The following is a 22,966-nucleotide window of genomic DNA, read 5'->3' as shown; positions in this document are numbered from 1 at the left end:
CATCGGGAACGGTCGTGTGCCAACCGCTCCCGTCCCGCGAGAGGTGAGTAGTGCAATGCAGGTGTAGGCGCCCCCGCGCCTAGCACCCGCTACTCACCCCCGGGAGGGAGAAGACGGTTGTATTATCGTCTTCTCCTGCCGACTCTTCTTCGTCGGAGCGCTGGAGCGAGGGCGTCTTCCTCTCGCTCACGTTCCGCCGCCTCTTTCTGCGATATTACGCACTCGCAGAAAGAGGCGACCGCCGCCCATGCCTCCTCACTCCCCAGCATAGCGCGAACAATGGAAGGGAGCGAGAGGTCTGCTCCGACCGCCGCAACCAAATTCTGCCGCGGCTCGGACCACGATGGACACTCTTCCACAGTGTGCCGCACCGTGTCCGCTATCGCACCGCAGTGGTGGCACGACGGGCTCTCCTCCCGCCCGATGCGGTGCAGGTATGAGCCAAAACAGCCATGGCCTGTCATCACCTGCACCAGGCGGAAGGAGAGGAAACCAAACGGCCGCTCGAGCCAAGCCTGGAGGACTGGCCCGATGGCGTCCAGCGTTCGTCTGCCAAAGGCAGCAGCGGCAAGGTCGTCCGCCCAGTGGACGACGATGGCCTCCTTGGCCTCCTGCCGCACGGCCTCCCTCACCTCATGAGCCGGGTGCTCTCCGCGCGCCCTCCGCTCTGCCGTCCAATCATAGACTCTGGCGAGCACCCACGCCTCCAGCTCCCACGGAGGTGTGCCCGCCAGTGCGCATGCCGCCGCGAAGCCCACTGTGCGGTAGGCCCGCGCCACCCGCTGAGCGATAGCCCTTTGGGGCACACGAAGGGCGGTGGCATTCTCCCTTCTGTGTAGGGAGTCCGCCCAAATCGGAGCCCCATAAAGGGCCATGCTCCTGAGAATGCCGGCGTACAAACGCCGGCATCGCGCGCTGGGCCCCCCAGATTTGGCATAAGCCACGAGAGGGCATTCGCTGTTCTTAGAAGGCGCTTGGACAGCTCGGCGAAGTGCGGGCCGAAACGCCACCTGCTATCTAGAATGAGGCCCAGATATTTTATCTGGCCCTCTACGGCGACCCTGGTGCCGTCCACATAGATGTGGGCGTCGGGAGGGGGGCGCTGCCTCGGGCCGTGGAAGAACACGGCCTCGGTTTTGTGCAGCGCCACCGTCAGCCCCAGGCGGTGGATCCTGTTGGCAACCAGGGAGCCGCCCGCTGATGCCAGGTTGGCCGCCGTCGTGAAGCCCCCGCGGGCAGTGAGGAGAGTGTCATCCGCGTAACATATGACACTCGTCCCGCGGAGGAGCGTTCCCCGCAGGAGCCAGTCGAAACCAACGTTCCATAGGAGGGGTCCTAACACTGACCCCTGCGGAACGCCGGACTCCACGACGTAGCGCCGAACCTCTCCGTCTCTGTCGACAAGGACGACAGCCCTGTCTGCCAAGTAATCGGCCAGTAGGCTCCGAAGGTATTGAGGCACCCCGTGGAATCGGAGCGCCTCAATGATGGTTGAATGGGGGATGGAGTTGAACGCGTTGGCTATATCAAACGACACAGCCAACAGTCCATCCCCTTCTTCCACGGCCTCCTTGACCTGGCCCTTGAGACGGGTCAGGGCATCTATTGTCGACCGCTGGGCTCGAAAACCGAACTGAGCGTCGGAGAGATCCGGTCCAACGTTGGCAAGATGGCGGTTGAGGCGGGCAGCTATGATCCCCTCGAACATTTTTCCGACCTCATCGAGCAGAACGATGGGCCGGTATGCCGAGGGGGAGTCCGCCGGGCGTCCGTCTTTGCGCAGCAGGCAAAGTTGCCCCTCCTTCCAGGGTTTCGGGAACCTCCCCGTTGCGAGACACGCGCTGAAGAGGTCCCGAAACCGCTCCTCCATTTGGGAGGCGGCAATGGCCACTACCCTAGCGGGGATACCGTCTGGGCCGGGGGCAGTTTTCTTTCCCCGGAGGCGGACTAACGCCGTGTGAAACTCGCCTTCCGCGACAGGAGGGACCTGTACCTCCGCCTCCATATCCCGAGGGGGTTCATTGCTGGAGGGGTGAAATCGGCGTTCCGGCGCGGGAACAGGGACAGCACCACCTCATCCAGCAATGAAGGCTCAAGGGTCTCGGTCACCGGGGGACCTGAGGGGCGCAGTTTGTTACGCGCCGCCCTGTATGGTCTCCCGAATGGATCGCCGTCTAGTGTCTCCAGCAGCTCGGCTCTCGCTGCGTCTTTGGCGGCGCCGATAGCTGACTTGAGGGCCGCCTTTGCCGCCTTGTACGCTTCGTACAGACGGTCCTCGTTTGCTTCGTCTCGGTGCCGCCGGCGACGACTCCGCGTGAACTGGCGCTTTGCGGCCATGCACGCTGCCCGCAGCTGCGCCAGCTCCTCCGACCACCAATACACGGCACGGTTTGGAGGCGGACGACGAGTCCGAGGCATGCTGGAGTTACACACTTCGGTCAGAGACCCTCTGAGTTGTGACGCCGCGGCGTCAACGTCCAGGTCAAGGACGGCAGGGGGCGAAAGCCAGTCCTGCAGGAACGCGGCCTCTTTGCAGCCTCCCGGTCCAAGCGAGTGAGAGCCCAACGCGGAAACGGGGATCGGCCCGACGATGTGGAGTTCCCCCGTCGGCTCTGGGTGGAGATTTCGAATCGAATATATCTGTGGTCCGACAGAGTCTCCACCATGTCCACCCGCCAGTTCTCCACACGTGCGGCCAGCACTGGGGAGGCAAAGGTAACGTCCACTATGGACCCACCCTGCCGCCGCACGCATGTTTGAACACTCCCCCTGTTCAAGAGGGAGAGACCAGAGGAGGCTGCCCACGCCTCAAGCGCCCGCCCACGAGCGTCGGTGGCAGAGTTGCCCCACGTCTCTGACTTGGCGTTCAAGTCCCCCAGAACGGAAACCTGTCGAGGCGCCATCCTGCCGACTACGGCCGCAAGTCCCTCGAGGAAATCCTCGAAGGCCTGGAGAGGGCGATTTGGGGAGAAGTAGACCCCCACAAGGGCCAGGTCCCCCCACACGGCGGCCACGTATCCCGATCCTCTCTCTAGAAGCGAGAGGGGAGGGGAGTCTGTGGAAGACCGTGCCGCAATCGCGACTAGGCCATCCCTGTCGCCCAGCCAACGGTCGGGAATCCAGTAGGGCTCGGCAACTACCGCTACGTCCACCAACCAATCTGCCATGGTCTGCACCAGCAGGTCCTGGGCCGCTCTGCAGTGGTTGGTGTTGGCCTGTAGGATGAGATGATTGCGCCCCATTATTCAATCATCTCATCTCCCGCGTTAGCGACCGTGACCGGGGTAGCGGTGGCGGTAGCATTGGCAGCGGCAGGACGTTTTGGCGCCTGCATTTTGCCCTTCTTGGTGGGAGGAGTACACTTCCTCCCAGCCATGAAATGGTTCGCTGGGCGACCACTGGCAGCGCACACAGCACAGTGCGGCGTGGTGGCGTCACAGGACGCCGCCAAGTGCCCCGACTTGCCGCAACGGTAGCAGGTGTCTGCCCTCTCCGCGCTGGACGGACACATGTATCGGGTGTGGCCAGTGCCGAAGCACTTGAAGCAGCGCAGAGGTTGCTCCTCAAGTGCTCGGACCACAGCTGAGCTGAACCCGATCAGCAGCCGTCCTTTGGTTCTGTTCAGGACGGCCTTGGCTGCGGTGACTGGGCAGTCCACACGGGTCATGCCCAGGCCGCGGCGGCCAGTCCAGATGGTCCGACCATGCACCGCCTCGACGGAGCAGCCTCCTGCTGCTGCAATAGCCGCAACCACTTCGTTCACGGAAACTGAATCATCGAGATCCACAACCTCCAGTGTCGCGGACTTGACTGGTCTGGCGACCTTTGCCACGTCCGCGATGCCCTCTCGCAGCTTAGCCGCGAAGAGATCCGCGTTTTGCGAACCCGCGGCCCCGGGGAACTCGAATAATCGAGCGCCGGTTTGGGTACGGCGACACTTGATGGGGCCGATGCCCAATTGGATGGGGTCAGCGAACCCACGAGCCCGCGTCAGCACCGACTCGTATGTTTCACCCCTTTCAGCGGCCTCTGGAGTGATGGTCACCGTCACCGCCGCCGACCTGGGAGCCGCTAGTTTCACACCCTTGTTTAAGGGAGCGGCAGGAGCCCTGTTGGCTGCAGGAGCAGCCGGGGTGATTTTCGGGACCGTCTTCTTCTTTTTCCCTCTTTCACTACCTCCGTCCACGTCTCGGTGGGAGGGGTGGCGGAAGGTTCCCCCGCGTCGTCCGGCTGGCTCAGAGGAGCTGCTTGGACGGTTCCAAGCTCGACTTGTGCATCTGCACATGTGCTGGGCGCAAGTGGAGCTGCCGCCTGGGACTTTTTCCCTTCCCTTTGCCCTTAGAGGGCTTTGGGGCCTGGGGTTGCCCGCTGGTGGATGGGACCGTTGCCGGTGCCGGCATCGCGACTGGCGCTCTGTCCGCCGCGAGTGGAGGACGGATGCGCTTTTCCGGCAACAGCCGATCCTCTATACCTGCAAGGCAGGCTCTGGTGAAGGCTCTCTCCTCCTGAGTGACCTTGCGGATGATGTCCTCAAGGTCGGAGGAGGAGCCTGTTGCTGCTGAGGTTTTGGGGGCAGGAGCCGTGGCTTCAGCCAGCTTTTTATGCAGCTGGCTTACCTCAGCCTGCAGGCGATCCACCCGCGCCTGCAGCTGCCGCGACTCGTCCGTGGCCGTGCGCTGCACCAGTTCCGCAATAATGCCGTGCAAGCTGGCTGCACGGCATTTAAGGGCCTTTTGAAAGGTTCCCTTGAGGTTGGAGGACTTGGAGGCCACCTCCAAAATCTCCTCCTTGTCCTCCAGCGCCATTTGCGCTAGCTCGGCCACTGAGTGGTCTGCGTACAGGACGTTGGAGGCCCCGTAGCCGGCCCTGGACCGTGCAGCACCGGTTGCGCGCTCCTTGGCGGCGACCTTTTCTTCTAGGTCCTTTTGAACCTCCACCCGCTTTGCTTGCGCCAGAGACGCCCTCAGTTGGCGTTGAGCCTCATCAAGTCCCACATCGTGGGAACTTGATTTCGCCTTCGCCTTTTTAGTCCTACCAAGTTACAGATTCCGAAGAATCGTCGGATTCTTGCCTCAGGTAGGCCCGCTTTAGGTACCGACTGGTACTGGCGACCGCCTCGGTCACGGACTCGCAGTCCGACGAGTCGTCCGCCCGACAAAACAAACTAGCCGCAGATGGTGCGCGGCTAGTTTCCGACACTGAAAAGTCGTCAGGTTGGCCCTGAAAAGGGCCGTTGGGTTGGCCCTGAGAAGGGCCGTTGGGTTCGCCCTGAGAAGGGCGTTTTGATTGGAAGCGCCCGGAGGCGTCCCGCAAAGGCTTCGATGGCATCGAAGAAAAGTCTTGTTCGTACTCAACCGCAATGAAGGAAAGTGTACGAAAGCACAGCGCTCGTTAGCCGCCGGTCTGCCACTCCGTTACGGTGGTCAGACACGGCGTTGCCCGGGATCACTACGTGGAAGTCAGCACTGTGGGGAAGTCCTAGCAACCTAACCTAACCTAACCTAACCTAACCTAACCTAACCTAACCTTCCCCAACCTAACCTAACCTAACCTAACCTTTTTTTTTTTTTTTTTTTTTTTTTTTTTTTTGACCCTGGGAAAAATACTTTATGTATCGTCCTCCCGTCGGGGGACGGGAGGGATATGTGGGACTCTCCGGTAGAAGCCGGCATACCCACTAAAAAACCCAGGAGCACACCCGCATCGCCAGTTAGGGGGTCTGGGAGACCGGCTGAACCTTTACTACCAGAACCCCCCGGCGGAGCCCACCTGTGGTGGCAGGCCATTACAAGCCCCTCCCTAGCATGGGAAAGGGGCATCGGGAACGGTCGTGTGCCAACCGCTCCCGTCCCGCGAGAGGTGAGTAGTGCAATGCAGGTGTAGGCGCCCCCGCGCCTAGCACCCGCTACTCACCCCCGGGAGGGAGAAGACGGTGGTATTATCGTCTTCTCCTACCAGTTCGTCTTCGACGAAGCGCTGGAGCGAGGGCGTCCTCCTCTCGCTCACGTTCCGCCGCCTCTTTCTGCGATATTACGCACTCGCAGAAAGAGGCGACCGCCGCCCATGCCTCCTCACTCCCCAGCATAGCGCGAACAATGGAAGGGAGCGAGAGGTCTGCTCCGACCGCCGCAACCAGATCTTGGCGCGGCTCGGACCACGATGGACACTCTTCCACAGTGTGCCGCACCGTGTCCGCTATCGCACCGCAGTGGTGGCACGACGGGCTCTCCTCCCGCCCGATGCGGTGCAGGTATGAGCCAAAACAGCCATGGCCTGTCATCACCTGCACCAGGCGGAAGGAGAGGAAACCAAACGGCCGCTCGAGCCAAGCCTGGAGGACTGGCCCGATGGCGTCCAGCGTTCGTCTGCCAAAGGCAGCAGCGGCAAGGTCGTCCGCCCAGTGGACGACGATGGCCTCCTTGGCCTCCTGCCGCACGGCCTCCCTCACCTCATGAGCCGGGTGCTCTCCGCGCGCCCTCCGCTCTGCCGTCCAATCATAGACTCTGGCGAGCACCCACGCCTCCAGCTCCCACGGAGGTGTGCCCGCCAGTGCGCATGCCGCCGCGAAGCCCACTGTGCGGTAGGCCCGCGCCACCCGCTGAGCGATAGCCCTTTGGGGCACACGAAGGGCGGTGGCATTCTCCCTTCTGTGTAGGGAGTCCGCCCAAATCGGAGCCCCATAAAGGGCCATGCTCCTGAGAATGCCGGCGTACAAACGCCGGCATCGCGCGCTGGGCCCCCCAGATTTGGCATAAGCCACGAGAGGGCATTCGCTGTTCTTAGAAGGCGCTTGGACAGCTCGGCGAAGTGCGGGCCGAAACGCCACCTGCTATCTAGAATGAGGCCCAGATATTTTATCTGGCCCTCTACGGCGACCCTGGTGCCGTCCACATAGATGTGGGCGTCGGGAGGGGGGCGCTGCCTCGGGCCGTGGAAGAACACGGCCTCGGTTTTGTGCAGCGCCACCGTCAGCCCCAGGCGGTGGATCCTGTTGGCAACCAGGGAGCCGCCCGCTGATGCCAGGTTGGCCGCCGTCGTGAAGCCCCCGCGGGCAGTGAGGAGAGTGTCATCCGCGTAACATATGACACTCGTCCCGCGGAGGAGCGTTCCCCGCAGGAGCCAGTCGAAACCAACGTTCCATAGGAGGGGTCCTAACACTGACCCCTGCGGAACGCCGGACTCCACGACGTAGCGCCGAACCTCTCCGTCTCTGTCGACAAGGACGACAGCCCTGTCTGCCAAGTAATCGGCCAGTAGGCTCCGAAGGTATTGAGGCACCCCGTGGAATCGGAGCGCCTCAATGATGGTTGAATGGGGGATGGAGTTGAACGCGTTGGCTATATCAAACGACACAGCCAACAGTCCATCCCCTTCTTCCACGGCCTCCTTGACCTGGCCCTTGAGACGGGTCAGGGCATCTATTGTCGACCGCTGGGCTCGAAAACCGAACTGAGCGTCGGAGAGATCCGGTCCAACGTTGGCAAGATGGCGGTTGAGGCGGGCAGCGATGATCCCCTCGAACATTTTTCCGACCTCATCGAGCAGAACGATGGGCCGGTATGCCGAGGGGGAGTCCGCCGGGCGTCCGTCTTTGCGCAGCAGGCACAATTGCCCTTCCTTCCAGGGTTTCGGGAACCTCCCCGTTGCGAGACACGCGCTGAAGAGGTCCCGAAACCGCTCCTCCATTTGGGAGGCGGCAATGGCCACTACCCTAGCGGGGATACCGTCTGGGCCGGGGGCAGTTTTCTTTCCCCGGAGGCGGACTAACGCCGTGTGAAACTCGCCTTCCGCGACAGGAGGGACCTGTACCTCCGCCTCCATATCCCGAGGGGGTTCATTGCTGGAGGGGTGAAATCGGCGTTCCGGCGCGGGAACAGGGACAGCACCACCTCATCCAGCAATGAAGGCTCAAGGGTCTCGGTCACCGGGGGACCTGAGGGGCGCAGTTTGTTACGCGCCGCCCTGTATGGTCTCCCGAATGGATCGCCGTCTAGTGTCTCCAGCAGCTCGGCTCTCGCTGCGTCTTTGGCGGCGCCGATAGCTGACTTGAGGGCCGCCTTTGCCGCCTTGTACGCTTCGTACAGACGGTCCTCGTTTGCTTCGTCTCGGTGCCGCCGGCGACGACTCCGCGTGAACTGGCGCTTTGCGGCCATGCACGCTGCCCGCAGCTGCGCCAGCTCCTCCGACCACCAATACACGGCACGGTTTGGAGGCGGACGACGAGTCCGAGGCATGCTGGAGTTACACACTTCGGTCAGAGACCCTCTGAGTAGTGACGCCGCGGCGTCAACGTCCAGGTCAAGGACGGCAGGGGGCGAAAGCCAGTCCTGCAGGAACGCGGCCTCCTTTGCAGCCTCCCGGTCCAAGCGAGTGAGAGCCCAACGCGGAAACGGGGATCGGCCCGACGATGTGGAGTTCCCCCGTCGGCTCTGGGTGGAGATTTCGAATCGAATATATCTGTGGTCCGACAGAGTCTCCACCATGTCCACCCGCCAGTTCTCCACACGTGCGGCCAGCACTGGGGAGGCAAAGGTAACGTCCACTATGGACCCACCCTGCCGCCGCACGCATGTTTGAACACTCCCCCTGTTCAAGAGGGAGAGACCAGAGGAGGCTGCCCACGCCTCAAGCGCCCGCCCACGAGCGTCGGTGGCAGAGTTGCCCCACGTCTCTGACTTGGCGTTCAAGTCCCCCAGAACGGAAACCTGTCGAGGCGCCATCCTGCCGACTACGGCCGCAAGTCCCTCGAGGAAATCCTCGAAGGCCTGGAGAGGGCGATTTGGGGAGAAGTAGACCCCCACAAGGGCCAGGTCCCCCCACACGGCGGCCACGTATCCCGATCCTCTCTCTAGAAGCGAGAGGGGAGGGGAGTCTGTGGAAGACCGTGCCGCAATCGCGACTAGGCCATCCCTGTCGCCCAGCCAACGGTCGGGAATCCAGTAGGGCTCGGCAACTACCGCTACGTCCACCAACCAATCTGCCATGGTCTGCACCAGCAGGTCCTGGGCCGCTCTGCAGTGGTTGGTGTTGGCCTGTAGGATGAGATGATTGCGCCCCATTATTCAATCATCTCATCTCCCGCGTTAGCGACCGTGACCGGGGTAGCGGTGGCGGTAGCATTGGCGGCAGGACGCTTTGGCGCCTGCATTTTGCCCTTCTTGGTGGGAGGAGTACACTTCCTCCCAGCCATGAAATGGTTCGCTGGGCGACCACTGGCCGCGCACACAGCACAGTGCGGCGTGGTGGCATCACAGGACGCCGCCAAGTGCCCCGACTTGCCGCAACGGTAGCAGGTGTCTGCCCTCTCCGCGCTGGACGGACACATGTATCGGGTGTGGCCAGTGCCGAAGCACTTGAAGCAGCGCAGAGGTTGCTCCTCAAGTGCTCGGACCACAGCTGAGCTGAACCCGATCAGCAGCCGTCCTTTGGTTCTGTTCAGGACGGCCTTGGCTGCGGTGACTGGGCAGTCCACACGGGTCATGCCCAGGCCGCGGCGGCCAGTCCAGATGGGCCGACCATGCACCGCCTCGACGGAGCAGCCTCCTGCTGCTGCAATAGCCGCAACTACTTCGTTCACGGAAACTGAATCATCGAGATCCACAACCTCCAGTGTCGCGGACTTGACTGGTCTGGCGACCTTTGCCACGTCCGCGATGCCCTCTCGCAGCTTAGCCGCGAAGAGATCCGCGTTTTGCGAACCCGCGGCCCCGGGGAACTCGAATAATCGAGCGCCGGTTTGGGTACGGCGACACTTGATGGGGCCGATGCCCAATTGGATGGGGTCAGCAAACCCACGAGCCCGCGTCAGCACCGACTCGTAGGTTTCACCCCTTTCCGCGGCCTCTGGAGTGATGGTCACCGTCACCGCCGCCGACCTGGGAGCCGCTAGTTTCACACCCTTGTTTAAGGGAGCGGCAGGAGCCCTGTTGGCTGCAGGAGCAGCCGGGGTGATTTTCGGGACCGTCTTCTTCTTTTTCCCTCTCTTCACCACCTCCGTCCACGTCTCGGTGGGAGGGGTGGCGGAAGGTTCCCCCGCGTCGTCCGGCTGGCTCAGAGGAGCTGCTTGGACGGTTCCAAGCTCGACTTGTGCATCTGCACATGTGCTGGGCGCAAGTGGAGCTGCCGCCTGGGACTTTTTTCCCTTCCCTTTGCCCTTAGAGGGCTTTGGGGCCTGGGGTTGCCCGCTGGTGGATGGGACCGTTGCCGGTGCCGGCATCGCAACTGGCGCTCTGTCCGCCGCGAGTGGAGGTCGGATGCGCTTTTCCGGCAACAGCCGATCCTCTATACCTGCAAAGCAGGCTCTGGTGAAGGCTCTCTCCTCCTGAGTGACCTTGCGGATGATGTCCTCAAGGTCGGAGGAGGAGCCTGTTGCTGCTGAGGTTTTGGGGGCAGGAGCCGTGGCTTCAGCCAGCTTTTTGTGCAGCTGGCTTACCTCAGCCTGCAGGCGATCCACCCGCGCCTGCAGCTGCCGCGACTCGTCCGTGGCCGTGCGCTGCACCAGCTCCGCAATAATGCCGTGCAAGCTGGCTGCACGGCATTTAAGGGCCTTTTGAAAGGTTCCCTTCAGATTGGAGGACTTGGAGGCTACCTCCAAAATCTCCTCCTTGTCCTCCAGCGCCATTTGCGCCAGCTCGGCCACTGAGTGGTCTGCGTACAGGACGTTGGAGGCCCCGTAGCCGGCCCTGGACCGTGCGGCACCGGTTGCGCGCTCCTTGGCGGCGACCTTTTCTTCTAGGTCCTTTTGAACCTCCACCCGCTTTGCTTGTGCCAGAGACGCCCTCAGTTGGCGTTGAGCCTCATCAAGTCCCACATCGTGGGAACTTGATTTCGCCTTCGCCTTTTTAGTCCTACCAGTTACAGATTCCGAAGAATCGTCGGATTCTTGCCTCAGGTAGGCCCGCTTTAGGTACCGACTGGTACTGGCGACCGCCTCGGTCACGGACTCGCAGTCCGACGAGTCGTCCGCCCGACAAAACAAACTAGCCGCAGATGGTGCGCGGCTAGTTTCCGACGCACACATGTCGTCAGGTTGGCCCTGAAAAGGGCCGTTGGGTTGGCCCTGAGAAGGGCCGTTGGGTTCGCCCTGAGAAGGGCGTTTTGATTGGAAGCGCCCGGAGGCGTCCCGCAAAGGCTTCGATGGCATCGAAGAAAACTCTTGTTCGTACTCAACCGCAATTAAGGAAAGTGTACGAAAGCACAGCGCTCGTTAGCCGCCGGTCTGCCACTCCGTTACGGTGGTCAGACACGGCGTTGCCCGGGGATCACTACGTGGAAGTCAGCACTGTGGGGGGATCCCCCTGTGGGGGGATCCCCAACCTAACCTAACCTAACCTAACCTAACCTAACCTAACCTAACCTAACCTAACCTAACCTAACCTAACCTAATCTAACCTTACCTTAAAGCTAACCTAATGATGCGCCAATCGTGGACGCCTTGCTTAGATTAGCGAAATCCCTGGTCGCAAGCAGGAGTGCACCACCCAAATAACACCATACAATATAAAAACATGTTAATAGATATACCTAGACATAAGCAAATAACATAGAATAATATAAAACTTAGAAGTAAATGTAAGTTATTGGCAATTAATAAAAAAAAAACACAAACAAACAAAATAAAATTATAAAAAAAACTGTATACTGAGCAAAGGGACTCATAGATATTAAGTATAGTTTAAGACGTGTCGAGTGAGGGCACGATATTGATTAAGTGAATTAAAGAAATGTAAACAAATAAATAACATGTAAAAAAGAGCGCGGACAATCGTCCGCGGGAGTAGCTTAATACAAAAAAAAAAAAAAAACCTAACCTAACCAAACGTAACCTAACCTGACCTGACCTGACCTGACCTGACCTGACCTGACCTGACCTGACCTGACCTGACCTGACCTGACGCACTGACACAATGAATGCAAAAAAAATCGAAAAAATGGTCGTCATGGCGTATGTTATTGTTGGCGATCTTACAGCTTCTTGTAATATCGGCACATTATAGTACATATCTATAGGATAACTACTACACGTATACAACACTACACCGTTCTCGTCACACCTGTCTTTGTATTTCACGCCTGTCGACATTGGCATACCCGACGCCAACAGTTTCCATTGCTCGAACTGCTCACGTTCGTGTCCTAAAGCCCGCTGATATTGAAACTGCAGTTTGAAATTAATCCGGTCAGTCTGCAAAAGTTAAAATGACACTCCACTAAGCTGTTCATGATCATGGTCTTCCCAGTTGACGGCGGTCCCTAAAAGAATAAGTTACTCTTCTTCTCTGTTTGCTTTGTGAAATGTTAATACTTCTTTATAAAGAAATCCTTATGATCTATTTTGTGTATAGTCAATATTTCCTTAAATTTCATTTTGTGCCGCTTCATTCATCGTTTCTTCGTTCTTTTCGTACTTTTCTTTGGTTCTTTCGAATCGTTGTTTTACCGATTCCGAAAATACCAAAACTCGGGCGACGGAGATATGTCCGGATTTTTTCAACGTATTGTTTTGAACAGACAAAGTAGTCAATCCCTTCATTTGTGCTTGGAAACAGAGCTTCTGCTTCTGTGAAAGCACCGTTCTGGCATAAAAGTATTCGATTACACGCGATTAGCTCAAAAAATGCTTTTTTTATTAAATTTTTCCACGAAGCTATATTATTATGTGTCTTGTGCGAAAGTCGTACGTGTATGGCACATTATTGTGGACTGTCCTCGCTTTCTGTTCGGAGCGTTTGCAGCAAAGGCATTTGGAACAGAGCGCTCTACAACAACAGCAACGAAACGCTGAAAGGCATAAGGAACGAACCTCGCGAAGTAACCTGTGGGCAATAACATCAGCCATATGTACGGCTGCGGGTATTATTTCATCAGCCTTCAGAAGGGGAGTGTCCAGATCCGCTCATCGGGGAAATCACGTCGCTCAAGCACATCCTACTCAATCCAGGTCACCACCAACAAGTGCTGCAATGGGTCATGTCTGTCCGCCGACAACAGTACGTCGAAAGTATTGAGAGGATGGCAGCTTACAACGCTACCCCAGGATTTGTGTCTCTGGACGAGAAGGAGTCGGATCGACGCGGAGTTGTGAAATTTAGAACTCCTCCCGAAGACTCCTTAGTGGTGGTTGCTAGGTGCACCAGGATTATGCTGGACGGTGGGATTCTGGAAATGGAAAAATCCATTTCTGAGTGTGAGTTGGACGGCGTTCTCTTTGGGGGTTGGGTCACCCCGACGTTTCACTGGACAAATAGCGGACCGGGATGCGGCAAAACTACCTGCATAATTGACCAATTCGAAGCAGAAAGAGATTTAATCGTCACCACAACAACTGAAGCGGCAAATGACCTGAGAGACAAACTATCCTGCCGAATCGGGGGGATGGTCAAATCAAAGGTCCGAACAATGGCGTCCATTTTGGTAAATGGATTAAAAGAGCAAGAGAGCTGCCATCGAATGATGGTAGATGAGGCAGCTAGAACAACGCAGGCTAATAAAAATAATATTTAATAATATTTTATTCAAAAAAATTTACAGGATATTCAAAAATTTCTTTACAGGATAAATTACATATAGTCTTAAATATTTAACTTAAATGCGAGTCTTACATGACCTAGGAAATCCTGTGTTTCAGGCGAGAAGAGCTAAAATAATTTAAAATCAACAAATAATTAAAAGGATTCTATAATACAATAAATTAAATGATCTGTAAACGAGGACAAGATATCTTATACTATTATAATAATATTACCAAATCTTAACTTCTACATTCTTAATTAACAATATTTTTAAATTAAAAATTGTCTAAAAACACAAAAAAATCCAAAAATGTTAAAAAAAGCAAAATAAAACAAAATCACTTTAGCACAAGTAGTAACTTCTCTGTATCATCGTAGGACATTTTTTGAAGAGTTTCCTTAAGAATTCTCTTACAGTTAACATTATTTAAGCAATATATGTTTGTCTTCGCGTTCAATCTATTGTAAAGTAGAGGACCAAGAAACAGGTAAAATTTCGATGTGAAAGCATGTTTGGTGTGATTTTGAGGACAGACTTGATCTTTACGTCTTTTGTTAGTAACATCCGTGCTATATATTAGATCTGAGTGCTGCTTTAATGCAATACTCATTATGAATAACTGTCGGACCGTTAGTACTTCACATTTCTTGTATAGTAGGTTAGTGGGAAAAAGGAAAGGCCGGAAAGTAGACACTTTGAGAATTGCCCTCTGGGCTCTTTCGGTAGTTAGTAACAATGTTTTACCTGCTCCACCCCATGTGGTAATGCAGTATGTTAGTATCGATTGGCATAGAGCAAAGTACACTTGTCTAATTATTTTTGGGTCTGCAATGTTTCGTAATTTTCTGAAAACAAATATCAATTTACGTTTCTAATATTTACAGCTTCTATATGATGTTTAAATGAAAGTGTTTCGTCTATTATAATTCCAAGGTACCTTACTGTATTAGACATTTTAATATTAGGACAAACACATTGGTTATTTATGCTAAATGTGCAGTTATGAGCATATAATGTTGTGGTAGTGCTAGTTAGTTTTTGAAAACTTGACGTAATTTGTCTTGTCAGCATTTAAGGTTAGATAATTATTTTGAAGCCATTTATTAATAACATTGAATCCGTGTTGCGCAAACTTGTAGATATTTTCTTCCGAGTCAGCCGAAAATAAAAGTGCAGTGTCGTCGGCATAACAAACGATATGGCCGTGATCTAAATTTAGATTACAGAGATCGTTTATGTATATTAAAAAGAGTGACGGCCCCAAAATACTTCTGAACAGAACTCAGAGGGTCGGCTTCAGAGGGATATTATAACAAACACAAACACCACTGTTACTGCACTTCACTTTATTATTATTATCACTTATTCCCGCTAGGGGCGTTGCTTGTACTCACCGGACGTCAAATCGACGTCGATCCTAACCAAATTGATGTAACGAAACCATAGCGCGATCTATTTTGATTTTAACCCCATCTACCTATCGAGCGCCATGACAACTCGAATAATAAATAATAATTTTAATACATATTTTGATCGCGCTATGATTCCTTTACTGCTCCGAACAACTTCCTTGAGGAATTCCGAAAGCTGTGCTTTCTTCATCATCGCTAATAATATTCCCAATCTTTACACATTGCCTTCTCATGAGCGCAGATCTCAAAATCTTCACCGAACACGTTATGCCTAGTACATAGAATACCCAGGCAGAAAAGGAATCCCTAAAAAACCAGGGATACGGTTCAGGTGCGGGATCACGCGTAATCACGGTACACGAGGTCCAGGGGCTATCGTGCGCGGCAGTGGTAATTGTGAACACAGCGCAGAGGAAACAGCGGATACACGACAGCGTACCGCATGCCGTCGTAACTGTATCTCGTCACACTGACAGCTGTGTTTACTACACGGATGTCAGTGACGACGCGATCAGCAAAATCATCAGACGGGCGGTGGGTGAGAGTGAGCAAGGGATCCTAGACTACAATCTTAAATTGGCAGTCAGGAATAGGGACGCGACGGTTATTGGCGCTCTTTTGGGTGGGGAGGGCTCGCTTTGAGTTGTGTTGCTGGGACGATGACATTATCGTGTTTATTGAAACTGCCTTAATGTTATGTTATTGCAGTCACCATGAGTATAATAACATAATATTAAGGTAGAGGGTTAATATTAACATAACTACTTCGAGCCTATATATATAAATAAAACTAAACATTATATTAAAACAAAAAACCCCGAGAGGACACAGATCATGCAGGGCATACTGCCACTGGAGCTCCACCGTGTCCTCCGAGCGGTAAAGGATACCTCTAAGGTAGTCCCACGGCCCCCGGCCATAAAGTTAGACCAGCGCTAGCAGAGGAATTGCCTTTAACGAGATTATTGTTGGCAGGCAAAGTCATAATAGAAAAAAAAAACAATGTTTTTATAATAACCATCGTGAGACAAAAATCACGGTTTAAGAGTCAAACCAGAGTTTAAAACACAATGACGTTTCTTTTTTTTTCTCTATGCCTCCAACAAAATCCAATGTGACATTGGCATTTGACACTGAGTTTTATTGACATCTGTCTGACAGTGAAAAGACAATGATAATATTCTATGCTGACTGTACTAATGTTGTTTTGTCATGACGTTGTGTTGGTGACTGGTGATTGTTGATTAATAATAAATATAACTCATTGTGTTAACATACATAAGTTTTAGAAAGATTTTGTTATTGTGATTGTTTAATGAATGTTTCTGATTAATAACCATGGGGATTTTCGGCAATTCTTCACCGTTTGATCAAGACGTCGGTAAGTTCTCATCGTGATAAGGAATTTAATGCATATCCTTTGTTATACTACAATATTTCACCAGTATATCACTAAAGGGCAATTAAGTAGGCAAATATTAGTAGAAGATTGTAACAAAGAGACTGAGAGTTACTTCAGATGTCGTATTCGAATATTGATACCAAATAAATGACTGCTGTTCTGTTTCTTCCACTGAAATCTAAATGGTGACTCATTAGTTCATACTGAAAAAATAGAAGTTGGAGTATATTCGTCAAATTTTAGTTTCAGTGTTGTATAAAATAATGATGATACAAACCTAAATCTATTATGATGCGGTCAGTGGGTAGCCTTAGGGGCGGATTTTGTTTGTTGTTGTAATTGTAAGCAAAGTGTTTGAATATTTGTATACTTTTAGGTGTGAAGATTACACTTGTACATCAGATAGTTGCAGCTTTTTGAGACATGACCTATATATCTAACAATATTAAATAATTTTCTTGTAAGCACTTGTTTAGTACTTGGTAAAGTCAAGTTGTCAATGTTGTAATATACTGTTACATTATTGACAGCAGAGTGGAGTGAATTGCGTAGAATTGTACCTTTTGGTGTAATGACCGTCAGTAGCAAATTCATTCATTTTGTTGTACTTTTTAAACTGTTTTATTTAGCTCGCCCCATTTGTTTTTTTGATTAGGCCTAATTTCTTAATTAGAAGTGGACCCCCTTCATGACAATACACCGATCTGATATTTGGTACATACTTGTAACCTCTTGATATGAGTATCTGGTGGAACATAAGAGTTTAGATACAGTAGAAACGACATTGTGTCTCGCATAGATTTATGTTCGGCATAGTTAGTTACTACGGTTTAATTGTGTTGTCCATAATTGTATGGGCAAAACTAGCATTATGGATATATCAAATTAACGGGCTTGATTGGTAGACTAAAGCTCACATACCTTCCCTTCATAGTCATTAGGTAACAGTAGTCATTAACACTAAGTAATCAAATCATAAATTATAAACAGCAGATAAAAACCAAATGATAAACAATAGCTAAGTAGGTAATCAATGAATAACTAAATAACTAATTATAATTTAACATTCAAAGAGCTTATACAAATTTTAAAGCCTTTGAACAATCTGTATTTGGTATACTAATGATGTCGGGGCATAATTCAGTAGGAAGTATCTGTATCGGTGGCTCTGGTGAACTAGAGCTTGATCTTGAGTGATCTGCCAGGACTTTTCTAGTGGCTGATTTGGATAATCTACGAGCAAGTATTTGGTCAGCATGACATCTGTGTAGCTCACAATCCTCTGTCGTCACCATATTTGAGCTAGGGCCTTCTACCCTTTCTACAATGGTTCTATTCCACTTCTAGCTTGGTCCATAATTGTGACGCAAAACGGGCTGGTTGTCTGTAAACCTCTGTAATGATTTAATAGTCCTTCATACCAATGTGTAAAAGAGTTACATTGCAACCTATTTGCAAAATAAATATCATTTAGTTACCTACTCACACACCGCATTTCAGAACGAGCAACGAGTGAAAACAATACGAGCGAGGAATGGGGACTCATCATGGAGATCTGTGACCGCGCCGGCGCCTCCGCGCAGAGCGCCAAGGAGTGCCTGCGCGCCGTCATGCGCCGCCTCGCGCACCCCGACCCGCACGTGCAGGTGCACGCCGCCACGCTGCTCGACGCCTGCGTCGCCAACTGCGGCCGCGCCTTCCACCTCGAGGTGGCCTCGCGCGACTTCGAGACCGAGTACCGCCGGCTACTGGCGCGCGCGCAGCCCGCCGTGGCGCAGCGCATGCGCGCGCTGCTACGCAAGTGGGCCGAGGGAGAGTTCCGCGACGACCCACAGCTCGACCTCATCCCCTCGCTGTACGGCAAGCTGCGCGCCGAGGCGGGCGAGGCGCCGCGGCCCGCCGCCGCCGGCAGCGACGCCGCGGCCGCCGCCGCCGCGCAGCGCGAGCAGGAGGAGCTGGCGCGCGCCATCGCGCTGTCGCTGCGGGACGCGCCCGGGCCCGCGCCCGCCGCCGCGCCGCTCTACCCGCGCGTCGACGCGCCCGACGCCGCCACGCCGCGCAAGGTTCGCGCGCTCTACGACTTCGAGGCTGCCGAAGACAACGAGCTCACTTTCTTAGCTGGCGAGATAGGTGTGGGACCGTAGTTTTACTACGTACAGTCCGACGTTCGGCCTCTATGTCGTCGACGTTAATGTCCGCATCTTTCGCTTCACAGTTCACGTCACCGACTCCAGCGATCCGAACTGGTGGAAAGGATACAACGAACGGGGCGAGGGCTTGTTTCCCGCCAATTTCGTAACGGGTGACCTGGCAGAAGCGCCGCGCGCCGCGTCCCCGGCCGGGGGCGCCGGGGGCGCGGCGGGCGGCGGGGGCGCGGCCGAGGCGCGCGACGAGGCGCCGGTGTGTATCGACGAGGCGACCATGGACGCGGCGCTGAGCGCGCTGCACGAGGCCGACCCGCGCGAGGCGGGCGCGGGCGAGGCGGCGCTGGCGCGGCTGGAGGCGCGCGCGCACGCGATGGGCGCGCTGGTGGACGCGGCGCTGGAGCGCGCCGACCGGCGCCACGCGCGACTCACGCAGCTCAGCGCGGAGCTGGTGGACGCGCTGAACCTGTACCACTCGCTGATGCGCGACCCGCTGAAGCCGTTCGGCCACGGTCCGCACGGCCCTCCCGGTCCGCCGGGCCCGCACGGCCCCCACGGGCCCCACGGTCCGGGTCTGCCCCCGCCGGGCCCCTACCCGCCTCATGCCTTCGGACCTCCGCCGCTGCATCCCCCGCCTCCTCGGTATAGTAACATTGAGTCGTCATGTTAAACAACGTGTCATGTTTAGAACGTACAACCTGGAAAGAGTTTAATCAGAACATCATGATTAGTCAAATCAATTGAACCGCTTTTAAATATAAGTAAATAAAACAAATGGTTTGTAGTCCAATAGCATTTTTTTTAACAATAATAATTAACGTTACACCCTGTGTAACTTCGTGCACATCTCTTAATTACTGATTACATATTGAAGCAGTCCCCACTTGTATAGTAGGTATTCATTCTGTAAGGTCACGTATGGACAAACAACGATGGACCTAATTGTGTCTGTCAAAGTAAATCTCTCAAAGCACTGACAATGGATGGCCCAAGGTACGAGGTCCAGCAGTAGCCCCGGCTCCGGCCAATGCCGATGAGAACCCTCAACTCCATGATGCGCGCTACCCGCTACTAAAATTATGTTGAGAGCCTTAGAATCGGAAACAGTTTGGTCACGTCGCCATGTGTGTTACAGATGCTGAGGCGCCCGGAACTGCTGCCTGCTGACCATACTTTATGGTGATATTGTTATTATGTTGTATCTATTTAAATTGTAACTTTCTGTAGCGAAATAAATTTATTAAAGGATCATTATTCACTATACGAGTATATTTCATTTATATTCCTGTTGTTAAAGCGCCTAATTAGGCGACAGTTACTGCATAGTTAAGGTGAGGTTTTTATGAAGAGATACGAAGACAGTGTGAGTATAGACTCAAAGAATGGTCTTTGAGCCCAGTTCCTGTTCTTCTGAATGAACCATTACCATACTCTCCAAAATTCTTGATGGTTTCAATTGGCATTGCATCCCCTCCTAGGGCTTTTGCGCTTCTTAGTCGTCGAATAGCGGCTCGACCTTCGTCCTTGATTCGGCTCCTTTTGTTCGACCTCTGGTTCCACTGGGAAGAGCTCAGCTATGTGCTGACGGATCCTCAAATAAAGACTAGCAATTGTCCAGGTTTCAGATTATATAAATAAATATTATTTTTATATTTTAACCGACTTCCCAAAAAGGAGGAGGCTCTCAATTCGGCCGGTTTTTTTTTCTATGTATGTATGTTACAGTCATAGTGATTAAATTGCAATTATTCATAACTAGCTACTTCCGCGCGGTTTCACCCGCTCTGCTCGGCTCCTATTAGTCATAGCGTGATGTTTTATAGCCTATAGCCTTCCTCGATAAATGCACTATCCAACACAAAAATAATTATTCAATTCGGACCAGTAGTTCCGGAGATTAGCGCGTTCAAACAAACTCTTCAGCTTTATAATATTAGTATAGATAACTGGTCATTATATATAAGTGCCAAATTCACTAGACAATGTAATAAATTAATCACTTTATCTGGACATTATTAATAATAGGGAGTCTAAGTTAGTCAAAATAATAATACATGTGTAACTCAAATGACACAAGAGCCTTACTTGTAAGAATAAAAATTATATTAGTCTTTAAGATCAAAGACTAATTTGTTTTGGCATAAATTTGATTCGTATAACGTTAGTAGGCCTAATGACTATGTAGGAAATGGTGGTGGTGAACTTTTAGTGCCCTATACATAATTCCGATCAAACTAATTTGCTATAGTTTCTATAATAATTAAATAACAATGTTGGTTAAAAAATTAATATGCTGTGCAACAGAAGTGAGTGACAAAACCAAATTGCTATGATTGCATTGTCCTACCCCTAGAGTGTAATTTAAAATCGCGTAGGCGCGTAGGAGCGAGGCGGCCCGCGGGCTGAGGAGCAGGAGGCTGCTAGCGAGCCACCGCGGCTGAGGCTGGCTGGCGAAGCCGGCCAACAAGCCGAAGCTGCGGTGGTGAGCGATGACAGAAACCTGCTGCATGTTTTATGTTTGCTTGCATGCTGCTAGTTTTATTACAGTATCCAAGTCTTCGAACATGTTATATAAAATTACTAGTTAATGTGATTAATTTTGTGACATTTATCACTTTATCTAAATTAAGTAGACGTTATATATAATTGCTAGACAGTATATATAATATCAAGATTTATTACTTTGGTTGTAACATGTACACCGATTACGCTGAGGTTTATGGACCGGTTTGCGTGATTCTTTTTTGTTAGCCGCGGATAAGTTAAAATTGACTCCCATAAAAATGTATTTCAGATTGGTTCAGTAGTTTTTATTTTATTAGAGTTATACATTATAAGTACTTGAACGACGTCATTTTCACGATAGTTCGTAGATTTGAACATTGATTACTTAAACAGGGGTCCTACTCCGGTTCTCGAATCCGAAGTTTCGTTTAATTTTCGGCCGTAGGTTTCATACATCATCAGACATATAAATAAAACATAGAATAGACCCCCAGTTCTGATCGGATTTGCGTGATTCCTGTTTTATTTGCTAGAGTATACTTTGTATTGTTGCCATCTTGTAAGCATCTGAAGATGAGGTCCCAGTGAAATCGAGGGCACTTCTCAAATCATAAGCTCTCTCTGTTTGTTGTGACAATTTCATAAAACTATTCAACTTTTTTTATTTATATGTCTGATGATCATCATTTCATGTCAAAGACCTGATGATGGAAGGCGAAAGTCCTCAATAGTTAAGAATTCAAAGAAATTTCTTTCAGAAATATGCTTATACAATGTGATAGGGGCGAGACTTCTAACCCGTTAAGGCTGAATACTACATCTAATTTTATGGACAAAAAAGATAATATGGGGGGTTGAACCCCCAATAAAAAATATTGAAACATAGCGATATTTTCGGTAAAAATAATTCAGAAATGATTTTTTTTCTCACCAAAACATTATCAAACATATGAAAAAAGTAATGAATTAGTTAGCCAAGGTTATTAGCTACCGTTTGTGGTTTTTTTTTTGTTTCTACGACGCATACATGATACAACCTTTCATATCAAAAAAAGTAAAAAAAATATTAAAATAGCCATAATTCTTAGGGGGAGGGGATTTGACCACTTCGACTCCCGACTTTTGTCGATAAAATTACATGTAGTACTCAGCCTTAACGGGTTAGAAGTCTCACGCCTATCACATTGTATATGGATCCAGAATAGTATTGTTTGAGGCTATTAGGTAGACCTGCTTATAGTAGGTAAGTCTCATTAAGTTTAGACTCATTAAGTGTAGGTAGGTAGACACAGGTAGTACAATGATAGTTATTTTTACCCGACTGCGCCAGAAGGAGGGTTATGTTTTTGTATGTATGTATAATTATTTGGCACGCTCTGCAGCCTAAACGGCTTGATGGATTTTGGCTTGAGAGGTGTCGTTAGATTCGTATTAACTGTGAGAGTGACACTGGATACATCAAAATAATAATAAAAAACATAATGGCGGATTTTTGGCGCCAAATTCGAATATTGCTCACTCTCAGCCTGAACAACTCGATGGATTTCAGCTTGATAGGGGTCGTTTGATTCGTATTTACTGTGAGAGTGACTTAAAAATAATAAAACTAAAAGAAAATGAAATAAAAAAGGTAATTCTAGAAAGCCAGCTGTACCTATGTGCCCTCACTAAATGTTTAGATTGGGTCCCGACTGCTTCAATTTTACGATGACTTTCTTGTTTTAGGGTTTTTTTCATTTTAATGTTATAAAGAAACGCAGTCGAGTTTTTTAGTTTTTTAAATTACCTTTTTTATTTACTTTTTATTTTAAGGTTTTTAGTTTTTGGTTTTGGCAGTCGGTTTTTTAAACGTAGTATTAATTTCTGAGAACTGTTAGAACTTTGGCTTCAGGGTCACCCTGCAGATGACCTTCGTAGACAAAACGTTTGGGCAACTAGTTGCTCAGTCAGCAATTAATGTCACCAGGGAGTGTAAGTTAATAAAACAAATA

At 51.6% G+C, this 22,966-nt stretch overlaps 1 protein-coding gene across 1 annotated transcript; it reads left to right on the top strand.

The window, feature by feature from the left end:
* Positions 1–16,080: 16,080 nt before the first annotated feature.
* Positions 16,081–19,731, top strand: LOC118273569 (signal transducing adapter molecule 1). Its single transcript, XM_035590605.2, has 4 exons — positions 16,081–16,305; positions 17,827–18,456; positions 18,542–19,112; positions 19,606–19,731. Exons 1-4 carry the CDS (start codon positions 16,263–16,265, stop codon positions 19,610–19,612), a joined length of 1,251 nt encoding a protein of 416 aa, XP_035446498.2. The 5' UTR covers positions 16,081–16,262; the 3' UTR covers positions 19,613–19,731.
* The last annotated feature ends 3,235 nt before the right edge of the window (positions 19,732–22,966 follow it).

The sequence above is a fragment of the Spodoptera frugiperda genome, chromosome 1 (genome assembly GCF_023101765.2).
Source record: "Spodoptera frugiperda isolate SF20-4 chromosome 1, AGI-APGP_CSIRO_Sfru_2.0, whole genome shotgun sequence".
NCBI lineage: Eukaryota > Metazoa > Arthropoda > Insecta > Lepidoptera > Noctuidae > Spodoptera > Spodoptera frugiperda.
This window is presented reverse-complemented; position numbering and strand designations above follow the sequence as displayed.

Coding starts and splice junctions, on each gene's coding strand:
- LOC118273569 (XM_035590605.2), top strand. CDS start 16,263: ATGGGGATTTTCGGCAATTCTTCACCGTTTGATCAAGACGTCG. Junction 16,306..17,826: donor ACCGTTTGATCAAGACGTCG/GTAAGTTCTCAT, acceptor ACCGCATTTCAG/AACGAGCAACGAGTGAAAAC. Junction 18,457..18,541: donor TTTCTTAGCTGGCGAGATAG/GTGTGGGACCGT, acceptor TTCGCTTCACAG/TTCACGTCACCGACTCCAGC.